We start from the raw sequence: 24,990 nt of genomic DNA on the forward strand, positions 1-24,990 counted from the left end.
TATTACTTAGGGTTTAATAAGGGGTCAATATGAATTTCTATGTTCTGGGAGCATGGAAGCATGGTTAAGTATTTGGAAGGAGAAGCCACTGTCATGGGAATGCTCATCTGCTGCGTGTCTCATTTTAAACACTAGCAAGTATTCTTTCAGAAAAACACCTCAATTAGCAAAGCCTTCTTAACTGGAACTGTACCACAAAATGTATTAGCACATAGATCATTGCTACTTCCTCTTATATTTAATGAAACCAGTAGGCAGGCCATCATGCTATGGTGAATGGGATCTATACTCAGTGAACAGAATCTATACACTGCTCATGACCTTTCAATTATTGCCTGATTAGGAATTCGTAGTTGTTAAGGCTGGCTTAACAACTTCCTTCCATTCCCCCCTCCCATCCCCTCACTTCCTGTCCTCCCCAACACAGGGGAAAGATGCACTGCCACCCAAAACAAATGCATCAGGGTGTCATGGTGGAGTCGGCTACAATAAAAAGTGAACAGGGGATCGATACAATTTTAGCGGATGCTGAAGCCGGTCAGAAGCTGGAAGGATAAAACAGAAGCGCTGTACGAGTAAGTAGCCTTTAGAAAAATCAAGGTGCATGAACCATCCCAAACTACTAGCCTCTAGAGAAAACAGACACCGTATACTGTAAAATGAATTATTTTAAGAAGCTCAGTAAAAATTTAAGCTGGTAAATGAAATTTCCCTGTTGAATTTAACAACAGATTTCCCAGCCATATATTGAAACCAAGAATCTCGAGGCACATCTCCATCAGCATGAAGCCAATGATCGTTCTTTCTTTGGTATTCTATGAAGATTCAAACTTAAAAGTTCAATTATTAAAAAGTTCTGATTTTCCCTTCTAAGGCTGTGGCCATATGATAGTATTTAGGGCTTAATAACATAACTGAAAAGAAGTGTTTGTATGTGAGTGTATCTAAGTGTAGTACCTTAACAGAAGGGTAAAAATTCCCCATGGTGAAAAGATTAATTCATAATTTGACAAATATTTTGGTTTTCAATTTTTTGAGTCACTTCCAAACTTGAAAACTCCAAATTATCCAGTGAACTGAAATAATAATTTCTATCTTAAACCCATACCATTATTCATTTGGAAAGACACCATTAGTACACACACTATGTAAGGTATTAACATGTTTCTCTTTAATCCTGAGTATGAGGTAATCTTTTTTAAATAAAATGTTGATGTAATTACAGCCAGAATCTACTTCTCATAGAGCTGAAATCGCTTGATAAATCAGAATATAACTCTAAAAACTTAACACTTCTTTCTAAAATAATCATCTTTTTTTTTTCTTTCATCTTTTAATATACCTGCTGGGGAGCCAAATGAAGGAGGTGCGAGCAGAGTTAGAACAGATCACGTGGAATCACGTAGACCTGTTATCTGTGTGTGACAGCTAGTTACAGAAACACTCATTTACAATGGCCGCTCATTCATCAGGAAATTTTACACCATTTTACACAACTGCATCGTGTAGCTTTACACGATGGAAGAGGAAGAAGTTTGAAGATGCCCTCTCTCACCCTGTGAAAACTTCAGTCCACACAGCCCTAGCCAATGCCCTGGAACATCTCTTTACATAGTTTCCTTACCCACTGGTGCCAAGCTGTTAAAGGTCTGAGTCCACACTAGAATGAACTCAGAATACTGGTAAGAAAGAAAAGCATTAACAGGACTGTAGGCGTTCTATATGCTTCACAGTGAACCTAAACTGAGTAATGCTATCATTTCTTGGAGCAAGCCAACCTGTAACTGAAAAGAAAAAAAAAAAAAATGGAGTAAAAGAAAACTGTACCAGACAGGGCTGCAAGATATCAGACCATTTTTTGTGATTTAACCACGAGAAGAAGACAAACTATTGGGAAAAATTCTAAAATCCTTTGATAGTAAGCCATTCAATTCAGAAAGAACTAACAGCAGTATTCTTACCTTGGGCAGGGTCAGGAGGACCAAACTCCAGGGAATACCGTAAAATGAAGTTATTGTTCCATACGTAGAGTTGGTTGTCTCTTGGATTATAATCCACTGCAGCAATATACTGGTACTGGTTGGGAAAAGGGACGTCCACGTACTCGCCCCGGCTTAGTCGAGTGTTGTAAATGTAATCAATGGTGTTCTTGCCTGCTTCGCTTTCATTGTCTTGGTACACTGACCTGACCACATACAGAACCCCACATATCATGAAAGCATTGGACGCTGCACGCTTGTCATACGTTGTCTCCCAGGTTGCCTCGAATCGAAGAGTGTAAGGGTTGAGCTGGCTGATCACGATCATTCCATTGTTCTGCTCCGTGGCATAAATGACCCATAAGCCGTTCTCATCCACTGCGAGGTCAATATCTGTCTTCCCACCCCATCTGTAGGGTGAAGTATCGTGGTAGTTGGCATAGTTGATGATGGCCTCGCCACTCTTGATTCTAGTCCTCAAGTCAAACTTGACAATGTTTCTGGTTCTCTCCTTGTTAAAGAAGACGGCTCCATCATACACCACAAAGCCAGTACCGTCTACTCGGTTTGGAAGTTTGTATGTTGTTGTCTGGCGACTGTTTTGAAAATCTTCTAAAGAGGCATATTCTATTAACGTATCGGTGCGGTAGGGAGTCCAGGGCATAAAATAAATTTTATCTGCAGCCTGAAGAGGGTCCTTGCACCAAGCCCCTGACTTCTGCTCAGCTTCATATATACATGGTGAGTCCACAATTGCTTTCAAGGTTCCAGGACACACAAAGACTAACATCACAGAAAAAAAAAGACAAGGAGCGAATACAGTTAAAAGAAAATGACACAAGGCATCGCACATTTGCTCACAAATCAAAAGAGGAAAGTCCATTTTACCCAGCATTCAATCTTTTAAAATTTATACTTTATACACACTAGCCTTGTTTTCCAAAGATGTCCTAGTCATGACACCAGCAAACATAGTGGCTGGCCTTTATTTTCACAAAAACAAACCTATGTATAGAATGGCTCACAGCTAAGATAAAATTTAGATTTCTGAATTGTGTCTTTATCTAATAATTTGGGAATAAATGCATCAAAATTTGGAGCCTGTGATCGTGGGTGGATGAGTATTTTGTTTTAATCCAAGCATTGCCTTCTAAACCTAGCCCACCTTCACCACCTCCCACGGAACAGAGCTGACGAGGCAGAAAACTCAATGCGCAGACTTATTTTGACCGTTCTAGAGAAGTTACAGTTGCTTCAGGTTGGAGACTATCAATTTGAGGAGAATGCAATCAGGAGCAGAGAGAAACCAACACAGGGGATGCGTGATGAGATGAGCAGGAGCCCCTGTAAGCATGGCATGCTACGGAGAGGGTTCTGGAAGCCAGGCAAGAGGACACTTCAATAACAAGAAAATATCCAAGGGCGTCAGAGAAAGAGACAGAGGGTAGAAAAGAAACAGAGAGGGCAGCTCCCCTTCGCCGACTTCAGAATTTTACCCCAATCGCCAGATTTAGCGGTCATACAATCTCATTGTGAACAGCTGACGCCTACATGAAGTACATTATGAGGTCCTGCCGATCATTGTAATACACGAGTGTTGCGGGGGGAGGGAGGGGAGGAGGGTCACATCCATAAGGCACATAACAGGGAGCTGGGGTGAGACTGTAGACATTATTTACCTTTTTGCTCCACTTCTATTTTAAGCATCGGAAGAAAAATAAAAAAAAAAAAGTGCAAGGGAAAAAAAGAAAAAAAAAGATTAAAAATAAATTGACTATTAGTCTAAGATTGAATTCGTAATAGATGCTAAATATAGGAAGAATAGGGGTTGTTGTACTACTTTGGATAAAGAGAAACACAGGAGGACCTAGCAGGAGAGAGATTCTAAAGTTACATGGAAGAACACGGATCAATCATTTTAGTAGATTAAGGAGGCAATACAAAGACGTTGGCATGCTGTTTCACTTAGTGTGCCTGAATAAGTCATGAAACGCCTCACTAATGCAAGCTACATGTACTCGGGCTTGCCAAAGTCACCCTGCATTCTGACCCGGCTCTCCTTTATATACGGACACTATTGACATAATAAAAGCATGCACAGGTGTGTCATCTCCATTGAGCTTAATTATCAAACTGACTCTCATTAATATATGCATGGAAGGAAAATACGTCTGTAAGGTTCACAACTTGGCTTTGGAGTTTAAGTCAAATTTAACAAATATTGAGATGGCTCCATTACCACCCAGACATATTTAGATGAGAAAAAAAAAAAAACCTACACAGCCATGCATTTCAGTATATTTCAATTCTTTTCTATTATTTCCCATCTAGAAAAATGTCTTAATCATTTAACAAAATGCTCCCTTTCCAAGGAGTATATCAATCTCCCCTCGCCCAATAGGTTTTGAAATGGTAAATAACACCCATTAAATATTAGCAAATTTACTTAAGATTACATATAATTCAAACTACAAATTCTAATTAATTTTCTATATTACATATACTATATATTATCAAACTTGCAATATTAAGTCTATTTTTAAAAAAAAGTAAGCAAAATACATACAAGGGAAAAGCAAGCGCAGGTGGCAGGAAGAAAAAGGAAGAAAGAATTATGGTTAGCTTCTTATAACATTTTTCTACCATCATTTATTAACATAGAAAGCAAGCTAGCATGCAACAACCATCATACCCAGCATTCACGGCAAGTACCTTGATCCACAGACCCCAAGAAAGAGAAAGGCTTTCATGGGGCAGATCTGGCCAGAGCAGGACACAGAGGGTGAGGGCGAGGGCGAGGGCGAGGGGAAGCCCTAAGTGGTTACCAAGGTGAATGGCGCACTAGGGAAAGTGCCAATAAAATTCTCATCAGCAGGGCCTCCAACAAGGAGGGCCAGGCGATGCAAGTGCGATTGAACGTGGGCTTTGGAGTATACTGCCTGTGTGCTACGAAATGACTCCACTGGGTTCCGTCCTCTTCCCTCGCAAAAGGCGACAGTGTGTGACTACCGATTACCCAGAGTGCACTCTCACGTTTTATTACAATCTCAGCTTGATTACATTTTTTAAAAAGAATTATAAGTATTCATCAAGATAAAACAGGGATCCTCCGGAACTCCTTTGAGAGAAACATCACACAAATATTTAAAAAAAACAAAAAAAAAAGCTTTTTTTTTTTTTTTTGCCATGGCAACAGCATATAATTTCTAAATTAAGCCACAACCTACAGTCTATTTAAGCACTTCCAGGAAAACAGAGTGGCTCTGATCTGTGTGATTCTGACTGCAGGAGGGAAACACGTGGGGCTCACGAGCATTTTGGAAGCAAGGCTTGTTTATGGAGCACTCGGTCCTAACACCACTCCTCCGTAAGGAGCTCACTGTACCTGCTCAGAATCAATAACAGACAGGCGTGGTGGACGAAGGGGACAAGAGAGGTCGTTAGTGTCCAGGCTGCTCACTCAGACTGTATTTATAGACAGCTGTATTGTTCCTTAAGGAAACAACGACTTTACTCACATAAAGCAATTACGTATAAAGGGTGCGGATCACGCTTCGAACAATGCTGACTTACAGACAACAGAATTTTAAGTTCAATTAAAACAAGTGAAAGAATTGTCCATAGCATCATCCATTCACTAAAGATTACTGCATTATTTTTATCTGATGCAGTAAAAGGACAGAGCAGTCACTGAGCAAAACCTAAAACAGAAATGTTTGCACTTCTTTATGACTCAGATCATACGGTATTTAGGAAAGGAGGATAGATAGGTATCAACATTATACAATTTAGAATCTAAATCAAAACTGAGAAAGTACATCCAAAAGTCATTTTAAAAAAATTAAGTAAAACCTTTGATGATTGATGGATGGATTTTCAAAAAAGGAAAATTCTCCATATAAAAATTTTTGTAAAATCAAAAAAGTATAGAAATCTGTCACAGCAGCCAAAATTCAATGTACCAGGTGACTATAAAAATACAATAAAATTAACAATAATCTGCAGTCACAATCACATGCCAAATATATCCAACTTGTCCTAGGAGGTTATATAAATTTACAAGGATATATTTAATCCTCTGTGGACCAGAGAGACAAGTACACACACACCACCATCAGCAGAGGACTCTGGGGATGCACAAGACGGAAACTGACTCACATTGACTACAGCCTACATACTCTGCATCTGAAGTGACACACTATTTCATGTGAAATAATCTCATGTTTATTCAATGAATAATTTAATTCATCAACATAAATGCAATTTTCTTATCAAATGAACTGGTAGGTAACACCAGGATAAAATTCTGACATACTGTGAGAGCTTAAAATAAGTAGGCACAAGACTGCAAAGCCACCAAGACCTGCTTTATAGCATGTGGAAGCTCAGTCTGGCCAATCTCATTTTTCCTGGCAGGTCATTATGACTTCTGAAATATACACTAACTTGCTGCAGTGCCGATGTCCTGTACACAACGGAGAATGCCTTGCGTATGTGTGGTTTTGCTGCAGTGCTACCTGGAGGGACGTAAAGGGGCACACAGAAAGCAAACGGAGGAGTGGCGTTTCTAATGTTCTCTGCTGAGTACAGTTATGGCTGTGTTTTCTGAAGTCATGGAAAGCCACGGAAATCATTTAGGACAGGATGGAGTAGTTTGGAATATGTGAGGTTCCTGCAGGATTCGTTATGGAGAGAGATTGGCATAAAGCCAAGTGGTAAAGCATACATGGTAAGCCTGATCTGGTTTTATCTAGGCAATGTGAGAAAGGGCTAGGAAAAAGGGTTACAGAAAAGGAAATGCACTGTTTTAAAAAGGAGAGCGCCAAGGCCGGGCCCTTCAAACAGAAGAGAACATGAGGAGAAGGTATCACACATAGGAGCATAGGAAGGAGAACATGGGAGAACAGGAAGCAGTGAGGATCTGCGTAGGACTAGGAGTAATCTAAGACTGCATTAAATTTTAAGATGAGCCCGCAATCATGCAGTTTATAGTGTGTCACTACTGTACAGTATATAGGACCACTTCTAGTCTTCAAACAGAAAAAAAAAAAAAGTCACACACTTATATCTGCCTCTTGCAAACATCTAGAAAGGCAATAGCAAATTAATTACGGGTTGACTTTTTATTTTGAAGGACAAAAACTAAATTTAAAAAAAAAAAGAGCAGATACTTCTCTGAATAGAGTTATTTGCAAGTTTAATGCACAATATACAATACTTCTGGAGAACTGGAAAAGTAAAATTTTGAAAGTTAGATGTTCCAGAAGATATCCCCATTTTCCTTTCTTAGACAGCGCAAGAAATTACTTAAGAGTCTGAAAGTAATATTTGCTTAACACTGTTCTTGGTGTCTTAGACTAGGTTACAGGAGCCAGGTGGCAGAAAGACACAACTCTTGGCAGCTCTGACTGGTTCCACTGTTTGAAAATGGATGCTGTATTCCTCATCTAATTTGAGGACAGAAACCAGGCTGAATTCAAGGGAGAGGGGCTTCATGGAACAGAAATTTTGGTTAGCTCAAAAGAATACAGTGTCCGTCTAGTGGCACAGGAGAGTCATTAAGTAAAGTGGCACAGGAGAGTGAGTCATTAAGTAAAGCCACAGCACTGCACAGGAGAGACTCAGGGGGGCTTCCAGTCCTACAAATGGTACAGAAGATATTGAAAATACAGAGTGCATCCGTTTCATGTAACACAGGAACACAGAGCAGGGACAAGAAGAGAAAGATAATCTACCTGTGGCCTTTAACTGACAACACACACACACACACACACACACGCACGCACGCACAGGCAATCAATTTATCAAAAGTGTGGCAGAGAGGGCAGTGGATCTTCAGAGTATAGGCTAGAGTGTGCCATCCCCTGTCGGGATCGGCCTTGTTTAGCAGACTTTGGCCTTTTGGTGTTTCTACTTTGAGAAGGGGCCTCTCTATGCTGCCCAGGACGGTCTCAATCCTCTTGATGCGATGCCTCTGCCTCTCAGGAGATGGGACCACAGATATACATACACCATAGCACTTAGCTCCAAGTGTCTGTCTGTCTCCCTTTCTTTCAAGGTGGAAAATTTTTTTTAACCAATCAGTAACACTACTGCCCTATCACTCATTGGACAGGCCTCTGCACTAACATGAAACACTAAATTTTTATTCAACCTGAAAAGGCAAAGAATGAAGGGACTTCTAAACTCAAACCTTTAGGTTCGCTAAACTCCTGGGGTATTTTCTCCCCTATCACCTAGATGAACTATAATAGGAGTGTTATGCATTCTGATACCGAAAGGAAAGTACTGAGCCTTCTCATAAATTCCCACATGAATTTTTAATCTTAAACGAGGTATTAACAGTCTAAAGACAGAAAAAGGTAAAGACTCCTATCTGATTTGTCTGTGCTCTTGGCTTTGATTTAAACATTGAGATTTCCTCACTGAATCTGGTAACGGATGGCTTCCTTCCGGGACAACTCTTGCCTCTGTCTGGGCTCTGGCGGCTCTTCCCAAGCACTCACGTCTCCACGACACCAGGTAGCCATTCAAACGTCTCAGGATTAGACCTGAAGTCAATCCCTTCTTCTGAAAACCCTGAGCCAAACCAATTTGTCAGCAACTGGTATTGGGCAAAAGCACAGATTTCTATCTGCCCTACTGAATAGCTAATTCAAGTTTGTTTTCTGGAAAAACACTAGCCTTAAAAGCCAAACACTTAAGAACACAGACAGACACTTGGCCAGCATCACACGATGGCTTTCTTCCACACTGGAGTCCCAAAGCTGAGAGTGCTTTGCATGCATAATGGTTCAGTAGGCCATAAACATACGCTTCTTTCACATGGGCAGTCTTTCAGCTCCAACAAGGAACGCTGGAGAAAAGAGAAAATGCAAACTTCATACTTACTGTAAGGGACACATTCATATTGAACTTCAAGGTATTTGTAAGTTCCTGGACATGGATCAGGAAATACATCCGACCCGGTAACTACTATACACTGTGTTCGATTGTTGCACCTGGAAAACAGAACCATTCAAGCCTGTGAGACAATGTGCATTTTAATACTTGGGAAATAGAATATAGAGCTGAATCATGAACCAACGTATGGAGGTGATATTAGATGTCCCTATAAGGCTCGTATTTTCTTTCTGTTTTAATTTCTATATCAAGGGACACACTAAATTCTAACTAGGAATGACAAGAAAACAGTTGATAGCCCCCAAATATATTATACTATTAAGTTTTAATTGGAAGTTTTGTAATATCCAGTAGGTTCTGAGAGGACAAGCACCAGGCCACTTGATAATATATTTAAGAATTAAAAATTATAACTGGAAAAAGGTACAGCCAAACACGGGGTGGTCTACTGAACAAGTAAGCAGGAGGCTATCACATTATAGCTGATTGTACACAGACCCAGATCCCAGCCTCTACAGCCATTTGGGCTCCATGTTCTAACGCAGGCACTGTCTGCACCCACGAACAGAAGGTTCTTGCTAGCCCTTTCCACCTTCCATGTGAAGGTCTGCAGAGACGGCGGAGGCCCTAAAAATAACCACGAGCACAGTGCACACTTAAGCGCTGCTACTGTTTCTCACAGAAGCTGTGCCTCTGTCTGCGATCTGACTGTGCACCCAGGTCTCCAACAGATGTCCCGAGAGTTACTATTACAAACAATGTTGTGAACAAGATCCCCAGAATAGGAGACATTCAACCTCTATGTTACTCTCCAGAGGGACTCTCTTGGTTGCTGTCATCGTCACTGAGTCACCAAGGATCCTGGAATGAAGCTGGGATTCCAGGCAGGACGATGTTTAAGTTCCATAAGTGGGCCCAGATGCTTTTCTCTTAAGCTTTGTAAAAGCAAGAACTATTTCTTTTTTAATTTGATTTGATTACAGCCCAGTGGAATGCGATGTTTGTAGGGGTTTCCTTACACTTCTCCATAGTCTATACACTAAGAATGCAAAGCAAGTAGAACCGGGGGATTATTATAAAATTTATCTAACAATTTGAATAGCAAATACTCTATGGTGCATAAAATAGCCGAAGTATAAAATAGCACTGTAAAACAGTCTGATAGAAATAGATCCCCACCCCACCCCCAGCACAGGGAACCCCAGGATAGTGGGAAGCACAGAGACTGAGGTAGAGATATCTTAAGTCACCCACAGTGGTGCTACAACAACGCAAGCCCCAGAGACTGTTCTGATGAGAAGCACAGGAGGTCTACAGGATTAAACAGCTAAGTTTTTTTTAATTTAAAATATATTACAGTAAAATTGTAACTAAGGCTAGAATGATACATGTTAAGTATTAAAATAGTTAAGTTTGAATGATAATGTGGCATTTTATTTTTTTTTTTAAAGACATCCTACCCCATTAATTTAAAAAACACGATCTAAGCAGTATATCCATTATAATATAACACATCTGGTTTTGTTTTGTTTTGTTTTGTTTTAATTTCACTCATTTGAAGAATTTACCTATGGTTCATGAATTAATAAATTATTTTAACATCAATCACAGAAACTGTTTTTTTATTGAAAAAAAAATGAACAGTGGATGGATTTAAGACATCTCAATGGGTTAATATCTAGTGTATTAACACATATAGAAAAATAATTCTGATATTTCATTTTTTGTTCTTTCCTGGTAGAGCATTGAGGAATCTCCAGGCTTCCTATGCCTAACTTGATCTTCCAGGACTCCTCAGCCCTACGCTGGTCCCCACTGATGACGCAGGGCCTTAGGTGCCCTCTCTTGTACTTACTCATTCCTACAGGGATTCTCCCTATACTTCATGCTCTATTTCTCAAAAAGCATGAAATGTAAGCTCCTACACGTTAAATATCTCTTTCACATTCACCCACTGTATATATTTTATAATTGCTCACACATATTCTATTATTTTCCAAGAGGAAAACTCATAAAATAACAATTCAATGACTGAGTGGGCTTCTCATGGAGCGTCGCTCTCCCTCGCACTGAGGGCTCCTGGTATAGACAGAGGAAAAGAGAACAATCACTTGTTGTGAGACTGAAAAGCATCAAGAACACAAGGCTTGGGGAACAAAGCACAAGCCCACATGGTGTAAAGACTTGTGGTTTACATTGTCTTCTGAAAAATACAGAAAGTGGCGGTGGGTGCTGCAGCGATGACTGAGGGTTGAGAGTGAGCGTTTCCTGCTCTTCCAGAGCCCTGAGCTCTGCCTCCAGAACATATTTCAGGTGGCTTGTGACCACGTGTCTACCTGCCCCCACCCCCACTCTCTTGCTCATGAACACACACACACACACACACACACACACACAGTAAAAATGAATATATGGAATTGGTAGTGAGCTTGCCTAATCTATACCAAGATTTGTGTTCAATTCTCACTAATAGGAGAGCAGGAGGAAGGGAAAAGGGAAGGGAGAGAAAGAGAAAATGAAGGAGGGAGAAATAAATGGAGGGAGAGAGAGGAGGAGGGGGCTTTATGTCAAAGACTACATTGAAGACACCCAACTTTCTCCACAGCAGAAATTCACGAGTAATCGGGTAAAGAAGCCTAGTCTTACTGCGTTCTCGGAGCTCACTTATATTTCTCAATCTCATGGTAGGCTTGCAAGAAGTGAAGTGGAGACAAGTCCCATCCATTTCTCCTGGTACTTTACTTAAAAACCTTAACAGGAGAGAATGAAAACATTGCTGTCTAGATTTAATATTTTTGGGAGTGACTTTGTGTTAGTCATCTGACCACAGTTACAATTTCCAATTAACACTGAGGACAAAAGTAAGCCATCGTCCTAAGCACACTAATCTAAGCATACCACTCAAAGGATTCGCTACCCAACAGTGCAGGGTGAAGCATGGAACTACAATCAGACTTTAAAATTTCTGCCCCAATATATCACCAATGTTCACTTTAGATATAAAATGCTCATGGGTATCTTTATTTATAATTATATCTAAATATGTAACCTTTCCCTAAAAGATATAAATATATATGAATGCACACACACATATGGCATATATGCATGTGTGTGTGCATATATTTACATGTGTATACACACACAAACACACACACACACATATCCCAGGAATGAATAGATAGATAGATAGATAGATAGATAGATAAATTAATATTGAGAAAAGTTGGACTTTTAGACTAAATCAATAAATAGACAATCAGAAGAGAAACTTCATAGTGAAAGGGTAAGACAATCATAGCTGTGGACACGAGTATCTTTATTCATAGGACGAATGAAAGCTTTTGGGGACCAAATCCAGCACCAGTTGGGCTCATGAAGAAAATACCCTGCATAGATTCTCACTACGAGGAAAAGCCTGGCAGTCTTTTAACCTGAGTGTTGTGGGAAAGACTGTAAAACTGGAAATTGCTATAATTGAATAGATCAAGAATGAGAAAGCAATTACATAGCCACAAAAGCAAAGTAAATTCCCACCAAGGGCTCAACACTCAATTTTCATTGCTGTGAAAATGAAAAGGCAGCAGAAGCCAAGAAATGGACACAATTCTGGAGTCTGTGTCCACATTGGGCAGGAACTGAACTTGACTCCCCTATCCCCACATAAAAAGCTGTGTGTATGAGTAAGGTCAGTGATGTACAATAGTTAAAATACTGATGTATTTTGGTAACACCTTGTGGATTTACAATGCTTATAACCTGACAGCAATCACTAGCTCTTGGGTGGGTTCTGTAGTTGTATCTGTTCTGATGATGATACACAGATGGCTAAAGACAGTTAAAGCAGTGGCTATCAGAACCTGGTCCTCAGAACTGGATCAGGATCAGCCAAGAGCTTTTTAATGAGGAAGATGTTCAGGACCAACCTCAGAGAGAATTCGATGCTGAGGAGACCCCAAGGGTAGTTTTAAACAGCAGGAGGGTGTATGTCAATACTCTGAAGTCCACAAAACAAAAGAGGGAGAATTCAAAAAAAAAAGAAAGAAAAGGAAAAAAAAAGGAGAAGAAGAAGAAGAAAAGAACAGGTATGGGTAGCCACAATTTCCCTCCATAAATTCTCATGAAACTAGGACAGGAAATGTGAGTATGATTTATTTAAGCATGTAATTGGAGCTTGCAATGCCAATTCATCTTGCTTGGTCACAGAGTGGAGTGTTTCTGTGGCCCCTACTTTGAGTAGGCCTTCCAATCACTTATTGGTGAGGAAAAGTGAATGAGACATAATGACTCATATAAACCTGCTTTATAGACAGGAGAAAAAGGAAGAATGTTATCCTAAAAACTTGCTCGCTATTTAAAATTCCCTTCACTCATTAAACGTGAAGTTAAGATTTTTGACTATATTTTTAAGAGACTATTTTCCACAGGCAGATGTAATTTAACACTATAGATAGATAGATAGATACACACATACATACATATATACATATTTTTTCCATTGTTACTGATTGCTATTGCCTCTGCATTTAGTCTGACTTATTGGATTAAATGAACACGGTGCCTCAATTTTAAGAAGGTATAAATGTAACTGTTCATACTGGACTCAGGAGGGAATAATCTCTACTAAACTATGTGATGCACGTGACGTGAAAATAAATGTACATGTGCGAACACCTGGCCCAGCATTCAAAAATATTAACTTAGGTTTTTATTACATTAAAGTCCACTGATGTCCACCTTGGTTCAAGGGTAGATCGTTTTCTTATTTCTTAGACTTTGAGAAATCAGGGACTTGACAACTAAGGTGGCAACACCAAAACTAAGCCCAAAACCTATCTGACATATAATTTCTACACCAACCCTGCCTCCCATCCTAAGAGGGCTTTCTCTCTATGCACACAGGAAAGGAACATCATACTAAACCTGAGATTTCCACGTGAAATTAAATCCCATAATAAATGCTTCTAAACATCAGCACATGCAATAAAATAAGAGGGTCATCATAATAATGACCTGCATTAATACTTTAAAAACGTACATCTTATTTTTAGAACCATCAATCACAGCAAGAAATGACTAACTCCTGCTTTAGAGGTGGGTTTGAATTTGGCAAAACACCTTGTGTTAGACATAAAAGTCCAGCTATTATAAACTTTCTATGTTAGCCAAAGGGGGTGAAATGAAAGAAAAGAAGTCCAGTATTCATCTTTATAACCTAAAGTTTAAAACCCAGTAAGCCTGCAGATGTTCCGCCATTCATTGTCCAGCTCACTCTCCTTCCCAGTATACTAATAAATTATTTTCCCTAAAACTAACAGAGAAATGAACCCATACATTAGGACTGATAATTTAAATCACTAACTATTCGCAAGAGTATCAATATATTTCATGATCACCAGAAATTGGAGCAAATATTTAAACTTGGTGTCAATGTTCAGGCTACGTAATAAATGAAAGAAAAAATTACAAGGTAATCTAACGAGTAACTCACCAACTTCTGGGCTATCACAACCTGCAGGTTGCTTACAAAGGATTTTAAAGTATGTATCTGGACCCCTATCTGTAGTCAATGTTGATATTAATTTTTAAAAATATCCACAGAACTTCTAAAATTAAATAAACTGCCTCAGGAAAAAAAAATGTGTACTTGATGAAAACGTATTTTATGAAAGCATCTTCATTCGCACAGTAGTTTACCAAAACTACTTAGAAAATAACAGGTGTACCCTGGCACAGTTCTGAAATCTCAGCTGTCAAAGCTGAGGCAGGAGGATTCTAAGTTCAAAAGCAGGTTGGTCTTTTCTGACCCTCAGAAAAGTCTTACATGAATTAAAAACTGTTAGCTGAAGAAGTACAGTCTTCTTATCTGGGGGGGGGGGGGCAACTACTGTCTGGTTCACATGCTATTAACCATAATGCCATTAACCATAATTGTATTGAGAAGGAATAGAGCAGTGCGGACGTTGTAGAGACGTTGTGCTACTGTGGAATGATGAAAGCTAAAATAACACGCTTGAACATGACAAGACCTGGGCACTCAGTTCTACCCTGCAGTCTGTGGTAAACAGTGTGCTAACCCATCTGGGCTCAGTCCTTCCATCTAGAATATGCAGTGCCCTCCCTAGAAGACTGTTGATAAGCTTCAACGGGGTAAGGAAGAGGAACTCTGTGCACTGCCTGGATGACCAGGAATTCCTGATATCCTGCAAAGTCTTGGGAACAATGACCATTCTAGAAACCAGACCCAGAACTGTAACTCAGTCCCCTCTTCTAATGCCATCCCTGCACTGTGTGTATCTGTTCCTGCGGTATACCTTTAAAACCACGCAAACCTGTTTCCCGTTCAGCTCTAATCTTGAGTTGTGCAATGCCAGGCCAATTGCTTTTCCTCTGCTTTTGATTATCTTATGGCTCAGTATTACACTTTACCAAGTGCAAAGTATGGAGATGAGATTCCACGTGTAATCTATTGTGAGAGGTGTTTTAATCAATAGTCTTGTTCTGCTGATTAAGCATGGGCTTCTGTTTTGGCAAGATAACATTAGCTTCTCCAGTCATGCTCCAAAAACCATTGGGAATCTTCCCCAGATCATTAGATATGCTACAATAAAGCTTTGGTGCATTTTCTTTTCTTCCTTAAATTACTTCTTCACTGTCCCATCGTTCCCCATCACCGATGGCACCACATTATTACTGCAGCTCCCCTGGAACTTACACTCCAGCTATGTCTCCAGGCCATAGGATGCCATTTTCAATTGAAGCGTCTACTTGAAAATATAAATTAAGAAAATTTCATTATCTCCTGCCAGGGGCCATTATTCACCACAGTTCTAAGGAAGATTAAAAATGCAAAATCTACCAACTTGAACAAATACTCCAACATTCAACAGAGAAGCTTGGTATTATCCAGACAGAAACTAAATTCGAGTTTGCTTCAATCTGAACTGATCCTGCAGAATTAGTCCAATTCTTTCCTGAGTACGCCTGCTCAGTGTAGACTGTTTCCACAATTTCCTTCTCTAATTGGCATCTGCTATTTTTAAACTTCAATTACAACAAACTAGCAATAATAGGCTTGTTGTTTCCACACTCCTCCCTTGCCAGCAACCTTCAATCGTCCAACGTTCAATTCTGGAAGAAATACAGACTTTCGAGGTGTTAGGATACTAAAAAGTGTTACCTTGTTCACAGGGCTAACTATAAACTGTACAGTCATGATGGCAGTCCAAGACACATCCATGGTGAATTGTACATTCTAAATGAACAGAACACTATGAATCTAACATATGGAGTAGGAATAACATTAATTTCTGGGCTTCACATAACAATAAAAAATAAATAACGTCAATTGGTACACATCATTTTATTCAAGTACATGGGCTAAACGAATGTAGAGGCCTCATAGCCAAATGGAGGAGATGAAGAACAAAAACCTAAAAAAGAAATTAAGAGAAAGAAAAAGAGAGCTTGTTGGCTTCTAAGACCCTCACTGCAGGTGGACGCATGACAAGCATGTAAGAATTCAGTCCATATTTTTGAAGAATGACATTGATGATAAATGGCTAACCTGGTTACTTCTGCTTGGTTAACAGAAAAAGCAGACAACCAAGTCTCCTTCAATCAGTTTACCTGATCTGGTATAAGTCTGCCAATTTGGACAAATTTTTATATTGTGAAAAAACCCAGTAAACAATATGTAGGTAATTTATTTGTTGGGGGAAGTACCCTTTAGTCTGGTTCTATCATTCCTATACTTGTCCCTCTTGGTACAGACTGAGGAGGAAATATTCTACACACAGTATGTTATATGACTCCAGGAGCAGGTGAGAGCCAATGCAAAGATGTGTGCAAGCCAAGTACTCAAGGCAGGCAAGAAAGGGAGACAGAGATCATAGCCAAGACTTAGGTGGCAGTCATTTTCCCAGGTCAGGAGGGAAATCTGAGTGCCCACTCAAGCATTTCTCTGTTCTAAAATAAAGCTTACAAGGAAATGCCTCATTACCATCTAAACTTTCAGTGTTACAGGAACAGAGCCTGCTTTCTTTAAGTATTTATTAATCATGATATGACAGCTTAACTAGGTAAACATGGCATCAGGAAGTTAAATGATGTGGAATTAGCATGGCAAGAAGAAGTTGTTCTATAGGCTAGCCCCATTTGTCATGGTACCATGTTCTCATGACCTAGTAATTTGTGTTATCTAGAAGAGTTCTACCAGACAGAACTTAATTCCTTAGGCGAGTTCGGCAATTACTTAGATGAATTATAGCATATTGTCTTATTTAATGCATTTCAAAAACCGAGTTGCTATTGTATCAGAAACTAGAGTATCCATGCTTGCAATACACAGACAAGTAATTTGGAAAAATAAAGTAATTCAAATTGTATTCCACTTCATCTTCTACATATTATGGAAATATTTAATATAATCCTAGTTTTCCAAAGTTATAGTGATGAAATCTTTGAAACTCTATCTATCTATCTATCTATCTATCTATCTATCTATCTATCATCTATCTATCTATCTATCTATCTACCTCTCTATCTATCTCTATAGAAATACATTTAAAAGTTGAATATTAAGGAATGCTGTACAGAAGGAAAGTAAAAGATAATTCTGGGTAAATGAACCAGTGTTTAACAACAAAGTCCTAGTTAAGTTCACTGCTATCATTTGTTGTAGATACTGAAAACAAGAATAACATGAACAGTAATACCATCCACGAACAGTTTATAGCTCCATAAACTACTATGCCAGAAAATACAACCACAACATATATGGACCCTAAAACATATGCATGACTTAGATCTTGTGGACTGCTAAAATTATCTTGAAATTCCACATTAATTATTAAAATAAGCATCTTGAAGTGGTGCTGCTGTGCTAGAACCAAGTCTTTTGTGTGTGTGTTTTAGAGAACACGGAAACTCCTTGCGCTTTTTACTGGACCTTGGGGTCAGTTTAATGCAAATGAGGTTTGACTCACTCTGAGCCTTATTAATCCAAAACAAAATTTCTTGTTTGCAGAAATGCACATTCAACACAAATGCACTTGCTTTTATTAGCAAAATCAGAGGTATTTATTTACAAAGCACGCCACTGAGACTACTCGATTCATAGGGTCATGAGGTCTAACTATTTAATGAAAAGAATAAAAGCATTTAAGTGGAGACAAAAATCCATTATATATATATATATATATATATATATATATATATATATATTTGCTATACTTTTAATAATTAAAAAAATACCACCTGTAAAAAGTAACAGTATTGTTAACCTGATATAGTTTGCATTAGCATCAGCTGTCACATTTTTAACAAGGGAAATGGGAAATCACTATGGGATGCCCTAGTTAGATGAAATTAGCAGCAGACTTGTTATCAGACGATATAAAAGACACCACATAACAGGATGTGACCTTGTGCAGCCAGAGAGCCACTCTGTGATGTCTTTCTCTCCTATACCCCTTGCTAATTATCTGCAAAGTTATAGACCCTTTTGTCCTGGGTTATTTTTCTTCAAATTGTGAGGGGATTTTGGTTTCTAAATATTTAATTAGTTTTGTTCTGATGTGAGAATTGTACATGCCAAGCGCTTCGATTTCCATACTCCACTCTGTCTAATTACCCTTAGATTTAGACTGCTCTTCCCAAATCTTTTTCCTCTGTAATTATTTACTTCTGAAAGATCATTCAGTGAAGAAATATTTTCACCCTTATGGCTCTTCTTTGCCACAAATGGCTCCGCTGGTCCCTTAATTACCCGCTTGGAGGCTTCGAGCCTGAAATAAAGCAAAGGACTGGGATGGGAAGGAGTTTTGGAGGGCAAGCCAGAGTCAGGGATGCACGCGGCGCTGTTTAAAGGCAGGTTAAGGATGAGTCCCCGGGTTGGAAGACAATTTGATAAACAGGAAAATTACACCACTGAGATGGTTTTTTCTGACACTTTATGTTAGATAGGTTGTCATTTAGTCACTATTATAATGAACATAAGACAAATTCCCAGGCTAATTGATGACTAATATAAACAGTTTCTGCTTCTACAAGTCGTGTTGCATTAAACATGTAACCAATGTTCGATAAGAGTCCCATACACATCACATTCAGTGCTCAGAAAGGACATTTGAAGACCTTTGGAAGTGTGGCTAATTAAAAAAACTTTTTCAGCTGTGCACAAAACTTAAACTTATATATATATATATATATCCTGTTTAAAAGTTTCTCCTATTTTGTTAAAATGCTTGTAATACAGACAGCACTACTACTCAGTCAAACTCCGTTCTAGTTCATTCTGAAGCCTGTTATTCCTTCACCAAACTCACTTATCGAGACACACATTTGTTAATACTTCTAGTTGCTTTATTTATTTCTTGCAGCTTTGAAAATATTTGGAAGTAAATACTTGCCATGGTTTACAAAAGAATATGTCAGATAGGTACTGTTCTGAAAAAGGTGAGAAGTTCTGGGAGAGTAACTTACTATGCTTAATCTAAACTAATTACTAAGCCAATGTCGCAGAAGATCATATGTCAAAGTTCCACAAAGGGAAGACACTTTCCTCTAAAGCCTACCTGTCAAGAGTCTAACTCAAAGGCCAGGGATGGCTCTCAGGGCACCCTGTAGGAGTCAGGACACCTAGGTGCACTCAGGCTATGCGGCAGGAGATTCTCCAAAGCAGGAGAGATTCACCTTATGGTTTTGTCAACTGAAAATCTGCTCTTGTGTTCAAATGATATCCACTGGCCAGGAGCACTCCTACTGATACTCAATGTGTACAGGGGTACTCTTTCCACAATATAAACATGTTAGCAAATGAGCCTTGGTGACATTCAATTACCATGCTGGACTCTCAAGTACACTCACATTTACATTGCTCATCCCAGATCTCTGTCCGTTTAACTCTTTCCTGTTGGGCAGGGAATAGAGGTTCCCATGACTAAAGATCAAGTGTGGATGGGGAAAGCCCTTGGAAACCACACTGGCTATAAATGGTAAGTTCTTCCCTGGAGCTAAAACCCAAAGAGATCTCTCCCTGCTTGTTTGTTTGTTTTTGTCTTTTGCCTATGTCCACAAATACCCGTCCTTTCATTTGTAAATGATTTACATTCTTCAATGTGCTGAATGGTCTGTATTTTTGTTGGTTCTGAATTTGCCAATGCCTAGAACAAGACTGTTAACTTCATATCCACTTGTTTAATAGCATTTACCTCTCAAATGCTCAGCATCTTCTTGTTTATTGTATGATTTTAGTGGTTCCTTGGAGCCTCAGATCCCAACTCCCCGGGTAGCCATTAGGCATCTTGTAAATTCCCACAATGTGCAGATCTTTTTTAAAAATTTACGTTTATTTCATGTTCGCTGCTGTGTTGCCTACTTATGTTATCTGGATGTATCAGATCCTCTAGAACAGGAGATAGAGACAGCTCTGCCAAGTGGGTATCATAAATTGAACAAGGACCTCTGGAAAAGCAGCCAGGGTGCCTAATTGCTGAGCCATCACTCCAGCTCCGCTTAGAACTATTTTTACCAAGTAGTATTCACTGAATGAGTGATTTTTTTAATGGGCTTTTTTATTCTCTGTTTCATCTTTTTCTTAGTTAAGGATTGAAATACTTAAATTGGCTTAAGATACACGTCAGTCATTTTCTTTTTTAAAAAGCTGCGGAAATTTTGGATAGCTTTAGATGTTTACCTGAAGACTAAAAACAACCTAGGCCAAATCTGAAGGAAAAAACAAAAAACAAAAACACAGACCCTTGGGTACTAGAAGAAGTTAGATGAGCTAGAAAGACAGCCCCAAACAATCCTTACCACCCTCATCTGAATATAAAACATCAAGTCCTTAAGTGACAATATAAAGAGATGGGTACTTTGTGATTCACACTCAAATTTAATGGAGTCTCATCTGACTGATAAATAGATGACAAATTCCACTGGCTTACCTCTGATAAATCAGAAGTAATATTTAATCATGACAAAATATTCATAATCTAATCCTTTTATCAAATTGACTATCACCGCAGGAGTCTCGTGTGTTTGCACAATTAAAAACCCCATGTTAGCTGCATATAATAAGGCATCGCACTCGATGCAAATCCTTTCCTATTGAAATAAGTGCCAAGCTGACAGCAGGAAGTAGCTGATAAGAAAGCAACAAGGCATTGCTGATGGCATTCTCGATAACTGAACACAAGTCATGTGCACTCATTCTGCAGCCTGGTACCCAAGGAGCTCTCCCTAAAGCGGATGCAGCACCAGAGGAAGCATCCTTCTGCTGCGTCTCAGTCACAGAGGACACAGCATCTTAAAAAGATGACAGACAGTAGAGAGACAGACAGACAGTCAGACGGACAGAAAAATCTGAAGTTACAGAGATAATAATATCCTGAAATAACCATGTGCAAACTGTCTATATATAGAAGAACTAATGAGGTGAATGTGGAATTGTGTACTACTGTTCTCTGCTATTAAAGAAAGAACTCTGTTGGCTTTAGAGTTAATACAAGCCTGCCCCTCTCCCTCTCTTCTCTCTCTCTCTCTCTCTCTCTCTCTCTCTCTCTCTCTCTCTCTCACACACACACACACACACACACACGTATATGTATGCCATATCTCGTATCTATTTTTCTGTGTGCGCAATGATTGCATACTTCTTTTAGGAATGAAAGGAAGGGGATGTTTGCAAGACCCTTGATCCTTGGCCAAAGGGCAATGCAGGACATTATAATGCTGCAAAGAAGGTGGTAGAGGACACCACTGTGATGCAGGAAGGATGAGTCAGGTGACTGCTCACAGCCCTACCTCAGTGCCCCCACTTTCTATCTAGGTTACACTGGCCGTTCCCTCTCCTCCATCCATGTTGGGAGGTGTGCTGCACCATCCTGGAGATCTGATGTGTCTGTTCCCCCTTCATCTGCATGGTTGGCTACGAGGCGAAGAAGACCTGTGCCATGTGCTGCACAGGCAACTATACCTTTCCTAAACTTAACCACACACACCCATCTGTATTCTTGCAAACGTATGTTCTTGTCAGCTGCTCATGGATGCCTCCGGCTGACACATTAGGGTGTGCAGTGCATCAGAACATGGCAAGCATTTGGTAGCACACTAGTGAAGCCCGGACAAACAGAATCTTCCTATGTTAAACCTGGCTGCAGAGCCCTGGACGCAATAGTTTAGAACTTGGCTGGTTTACAACATGTGCTAATAACATGGACTGGTTTTAAGGTCAACGAAGGCAAAAGGCTTCCATTTGATAACATACTTATAGCTTGCTTTAGTTCTCTATCAGGAACTTGTGTAGAAGGTGCAATCTGTGGAGACCTTAAGAGTTTTAAACACCACTACCTTCATGTTCAGGGAGGGGGACAAGCAAAGGGCTGTATGCTCTGAAACAATCAACACAGCCCCTTTGAAAGCTAACAATGCTACACATCTACAACGGACGGACGGACGGACGGACGGAAGGAAGGAAGGAAGTAAGGAAGGAAGGAAGGAAGGAAGGAAACAATAAGATTCAAACAGTAAACAAGTTCCATGAGAGCTAAAGCAGTGCACTCTCTCACACTGTGTATTTTATAGTAGAAACTGAGGCCAATGTATTAAGCATATTTGATTCAGAATTGTGAAGAAAAAGAAACCTTGAGAGTCCTTACTCTTATCTTGACCATTAAATGTTTCCAATCCAGCAATGTCATTAATGTCAAAGTGCCATTAGGATGCCTGGCAACTCTTACGCCTCTATGGTCTCAGAAGGGCAAAATCTTCTGGGCACAATCAGGAATGGCTTCCTTCTGTGTGCAGCTAAAAGGCTTAGGGGAGGCGCAAAGGCCAAAATACTACTTTCATTAAAGAAGAGGGATGACATGGCAAAGATGGAAAAAAATCCACTTTTCGACTTGAACTGTGCAATTTTCTCTTTGTCTTCTGCTTTGAAATGCTTAGTTTTCAAGCTTAACGGCTATACTTAAAACATATATAAAACCAATATCCTTGTTGTTTTTTTTTTTTTTCCTGGAGACAGGGTTTCTCTGTGTAGTCCTGGCTATCCTGTGTAGACCACGCAGGCCTCGAACTCAGAAATCCGCCTGCCTTTGCCTTCCAAGTGCTGGGATTAAAGACGTGCACCACCACTGCCCGGCTTTGGGTTTGTTTTATATTTAATATTAGCACTGTCCTTTCTTTGGTTGGGCAACCCAAGATGTGAAATTTGCAGTAGAACTCTCTAAGAGGCGTGCTGGGGGAGGGAGAACCGTATTGGGAAATGGAGCCAGAAAGAGGTCTGAGCACCCTGAGAGGTGAAGCTGTCCAGCTGGAGAGTTGGGGGGGGGGGTGAGTGATGGTGAGGTCCAGCCTTGGCTCACAGGGGAAGGATTATGTTCCTCAAACCCAGGAAGGTTCTGTGAGGGCACCAGCATAAATCCTCCCTCCCACAGGGCAAAGCTGTGGGTACGTGAGGAAGAGGGCCAGGCAAAGAAGGAAGACCGGAAAGACACACAGCGTCCGTCCTCTCTAGCTCTCTGAGAGCACAGACTAGGGACTAGGAAGCATTTCCAGGACATCTCATTTTCATGGTTTTTACTCTATTTTATCTTCTTGTACACACTGTCATGTCAATCCTGTTTACTAAGCGATAGTCAATGGGTTTCCTATAGAGCAATGAACCTTAACAGGCAGCTTTTAATTGGCCCACATAGGGAAACCACATTACTATTAATTCCTCAGATACAGTATAAAATAAAACCATCGCTTCTCAAACTCTAGAGCAATTAGACCTCTCGGCTATTTGGCTAACTCTACTTCATGATACCCAATGCAGTTAATTATATTTTTTGATGTTAATAGTCTCTGTCAGTCTTAAGCATAACTTCCCTTTGATGAATATTTAAATTATATTTGAATAAAAAATAATCTTGGTTACATTTCACATTCAGTAATCATTGCGGCTTAATAAAGGTCTGTTCATCAAGGGTGGAAATAAATGGAAGTGTGCACACAAATGTTTTGAACCGTTGTGTATTAGTCGTGACAGTAATCCAGCACGCCTCATATGCTTATCTCTAGATCTCTTTAAAATGTGTGACATCCCTCACAGAACCCCTGATCATCTTTAGACAAAAAAATGTGCAGTTCCATAAATTAATGATGGGATGATCTTAGGGCTAGATTAGGATGTAATTTAATGTGTGGAACAAGCTCATCAAATAACAAAATATGCTTTTAAAAGTCAGTAGGCATTTTCTTATCTTCTCTGGATTTATGGTTCTAGCAAGTTCCAAAGGCAACTCAATGTAGGGAAACTTATCTTTGGAAAGATCTCTTGATTGGAGATTAAATTGAAATTATTATTAAAGACACGTGACTTAAAACCTTTCTTGACACATAGGCTATTAGTGTGTAATAGTAGATTCTAATGATAGTGTTATATCTCTAAATGGGCAGATGTGTGAGAAGTGAAGGAGAAAATAATGTCCATCATTCTCATAGGCTTAAAACTCACTGGGTTCCATCCCCGTTATAGTGTTTAGCATCAACTGAAGAAATGGATTCCTCGTGCTCAACATTTTAATTGAATGAACACACATTTTACTATCACTTAATTAATGTCCTTTAAATAAATTCAGTTATTAGAGCTTTTACATTTTCAGCTCTTTTACCAAATGTTGCATGGCGTATTTTAATCTTACCTACTGGATTGGCAGGTGCCCTATGAAATCTGTGTTCCAACTAGGAACACTTGGGGTAATGGATGCAAGCTAAACAACTAATGTCTCACATGTTTAATGACTGTTGCTTGAGACACAGTATGAATGTCAGTCTTATTCCTCTTTCCCTTCCCTCGCCCCACCCCCCGCCCCGCCTCTGCATGGGAAACGTTTACTTTGTAGTGTGGCCTGGCACACTCAGGCCAGTCTTACCAGAAACTATACAATGCGTCACATTAATATTTCCCACAGGCCATTTCTTCATCAGAATGGCTCACAACATCACATGACATAAAAAATACTGCAATACACCCAGACTGAATTCATCATAAACCAAGTTTCCATTTAACAGGATCTTCACAAATGATCGTAGCTGCTCTGCATCCCCCACAAAGGGGAAA

The 24,990-nt window shown here is 39.6% G+C and overlaps 1 protein-coding gene across 14 annotated transcripts in view; it reads right to left on the bottom strand.

The window, feature by feature from the left end:
* Adgrl2 (adhesion G protein-coupled receptor L2) overlaps positions 1 to 24,990 on the bottom strand; it is a 175,793-nt gene that overhangs the window by 41,523 nt on the left and 109,280 nt on the right. For 8 of the 14 annotated variants that reach the window (XM_029475094.1, XM_029475086.1, XM_029475095.1 and 5 more), the window contains exons 4-6: positions 8,871 to 8,980; positions 3,659 to 3,670; positions 1,962 to 2,762 (exon numbers count right to left, since the gene is read on the bottom strand). In XM_029475094.1, coding sequence (XP_029330954.1) covers positions 1,962 to 2,762; positions 3,659 to 3,670; positions 8,871 to 8,980 — 923 coding nt within the window. The remainder of the gene's footprint in view (positions 1 to 1,961; positions 2,763 to 3,658; positions 3,671 to 8,870; positions 8,981 to 24,990) is intronic. The other 6 variants (XM_021157245.2, XM_021157243.2, XM_029475092.1 and 3 more) reach the window with 1 other exon arrangement.

Source organism: Mus caroli, chromosome 3 (assembly GCF_900094665.2).
Source record: "Mus caroli chromosome 3, CAROLI_EIJ_v1.1, whole genome shotgun sequence".
Taxonomy (NCBI): domain Eukaryota; kingdom Metazoa; phylum Chordata; class Mammalia; order Rodentia; family Muridae; genus Mus; species Mus caroli.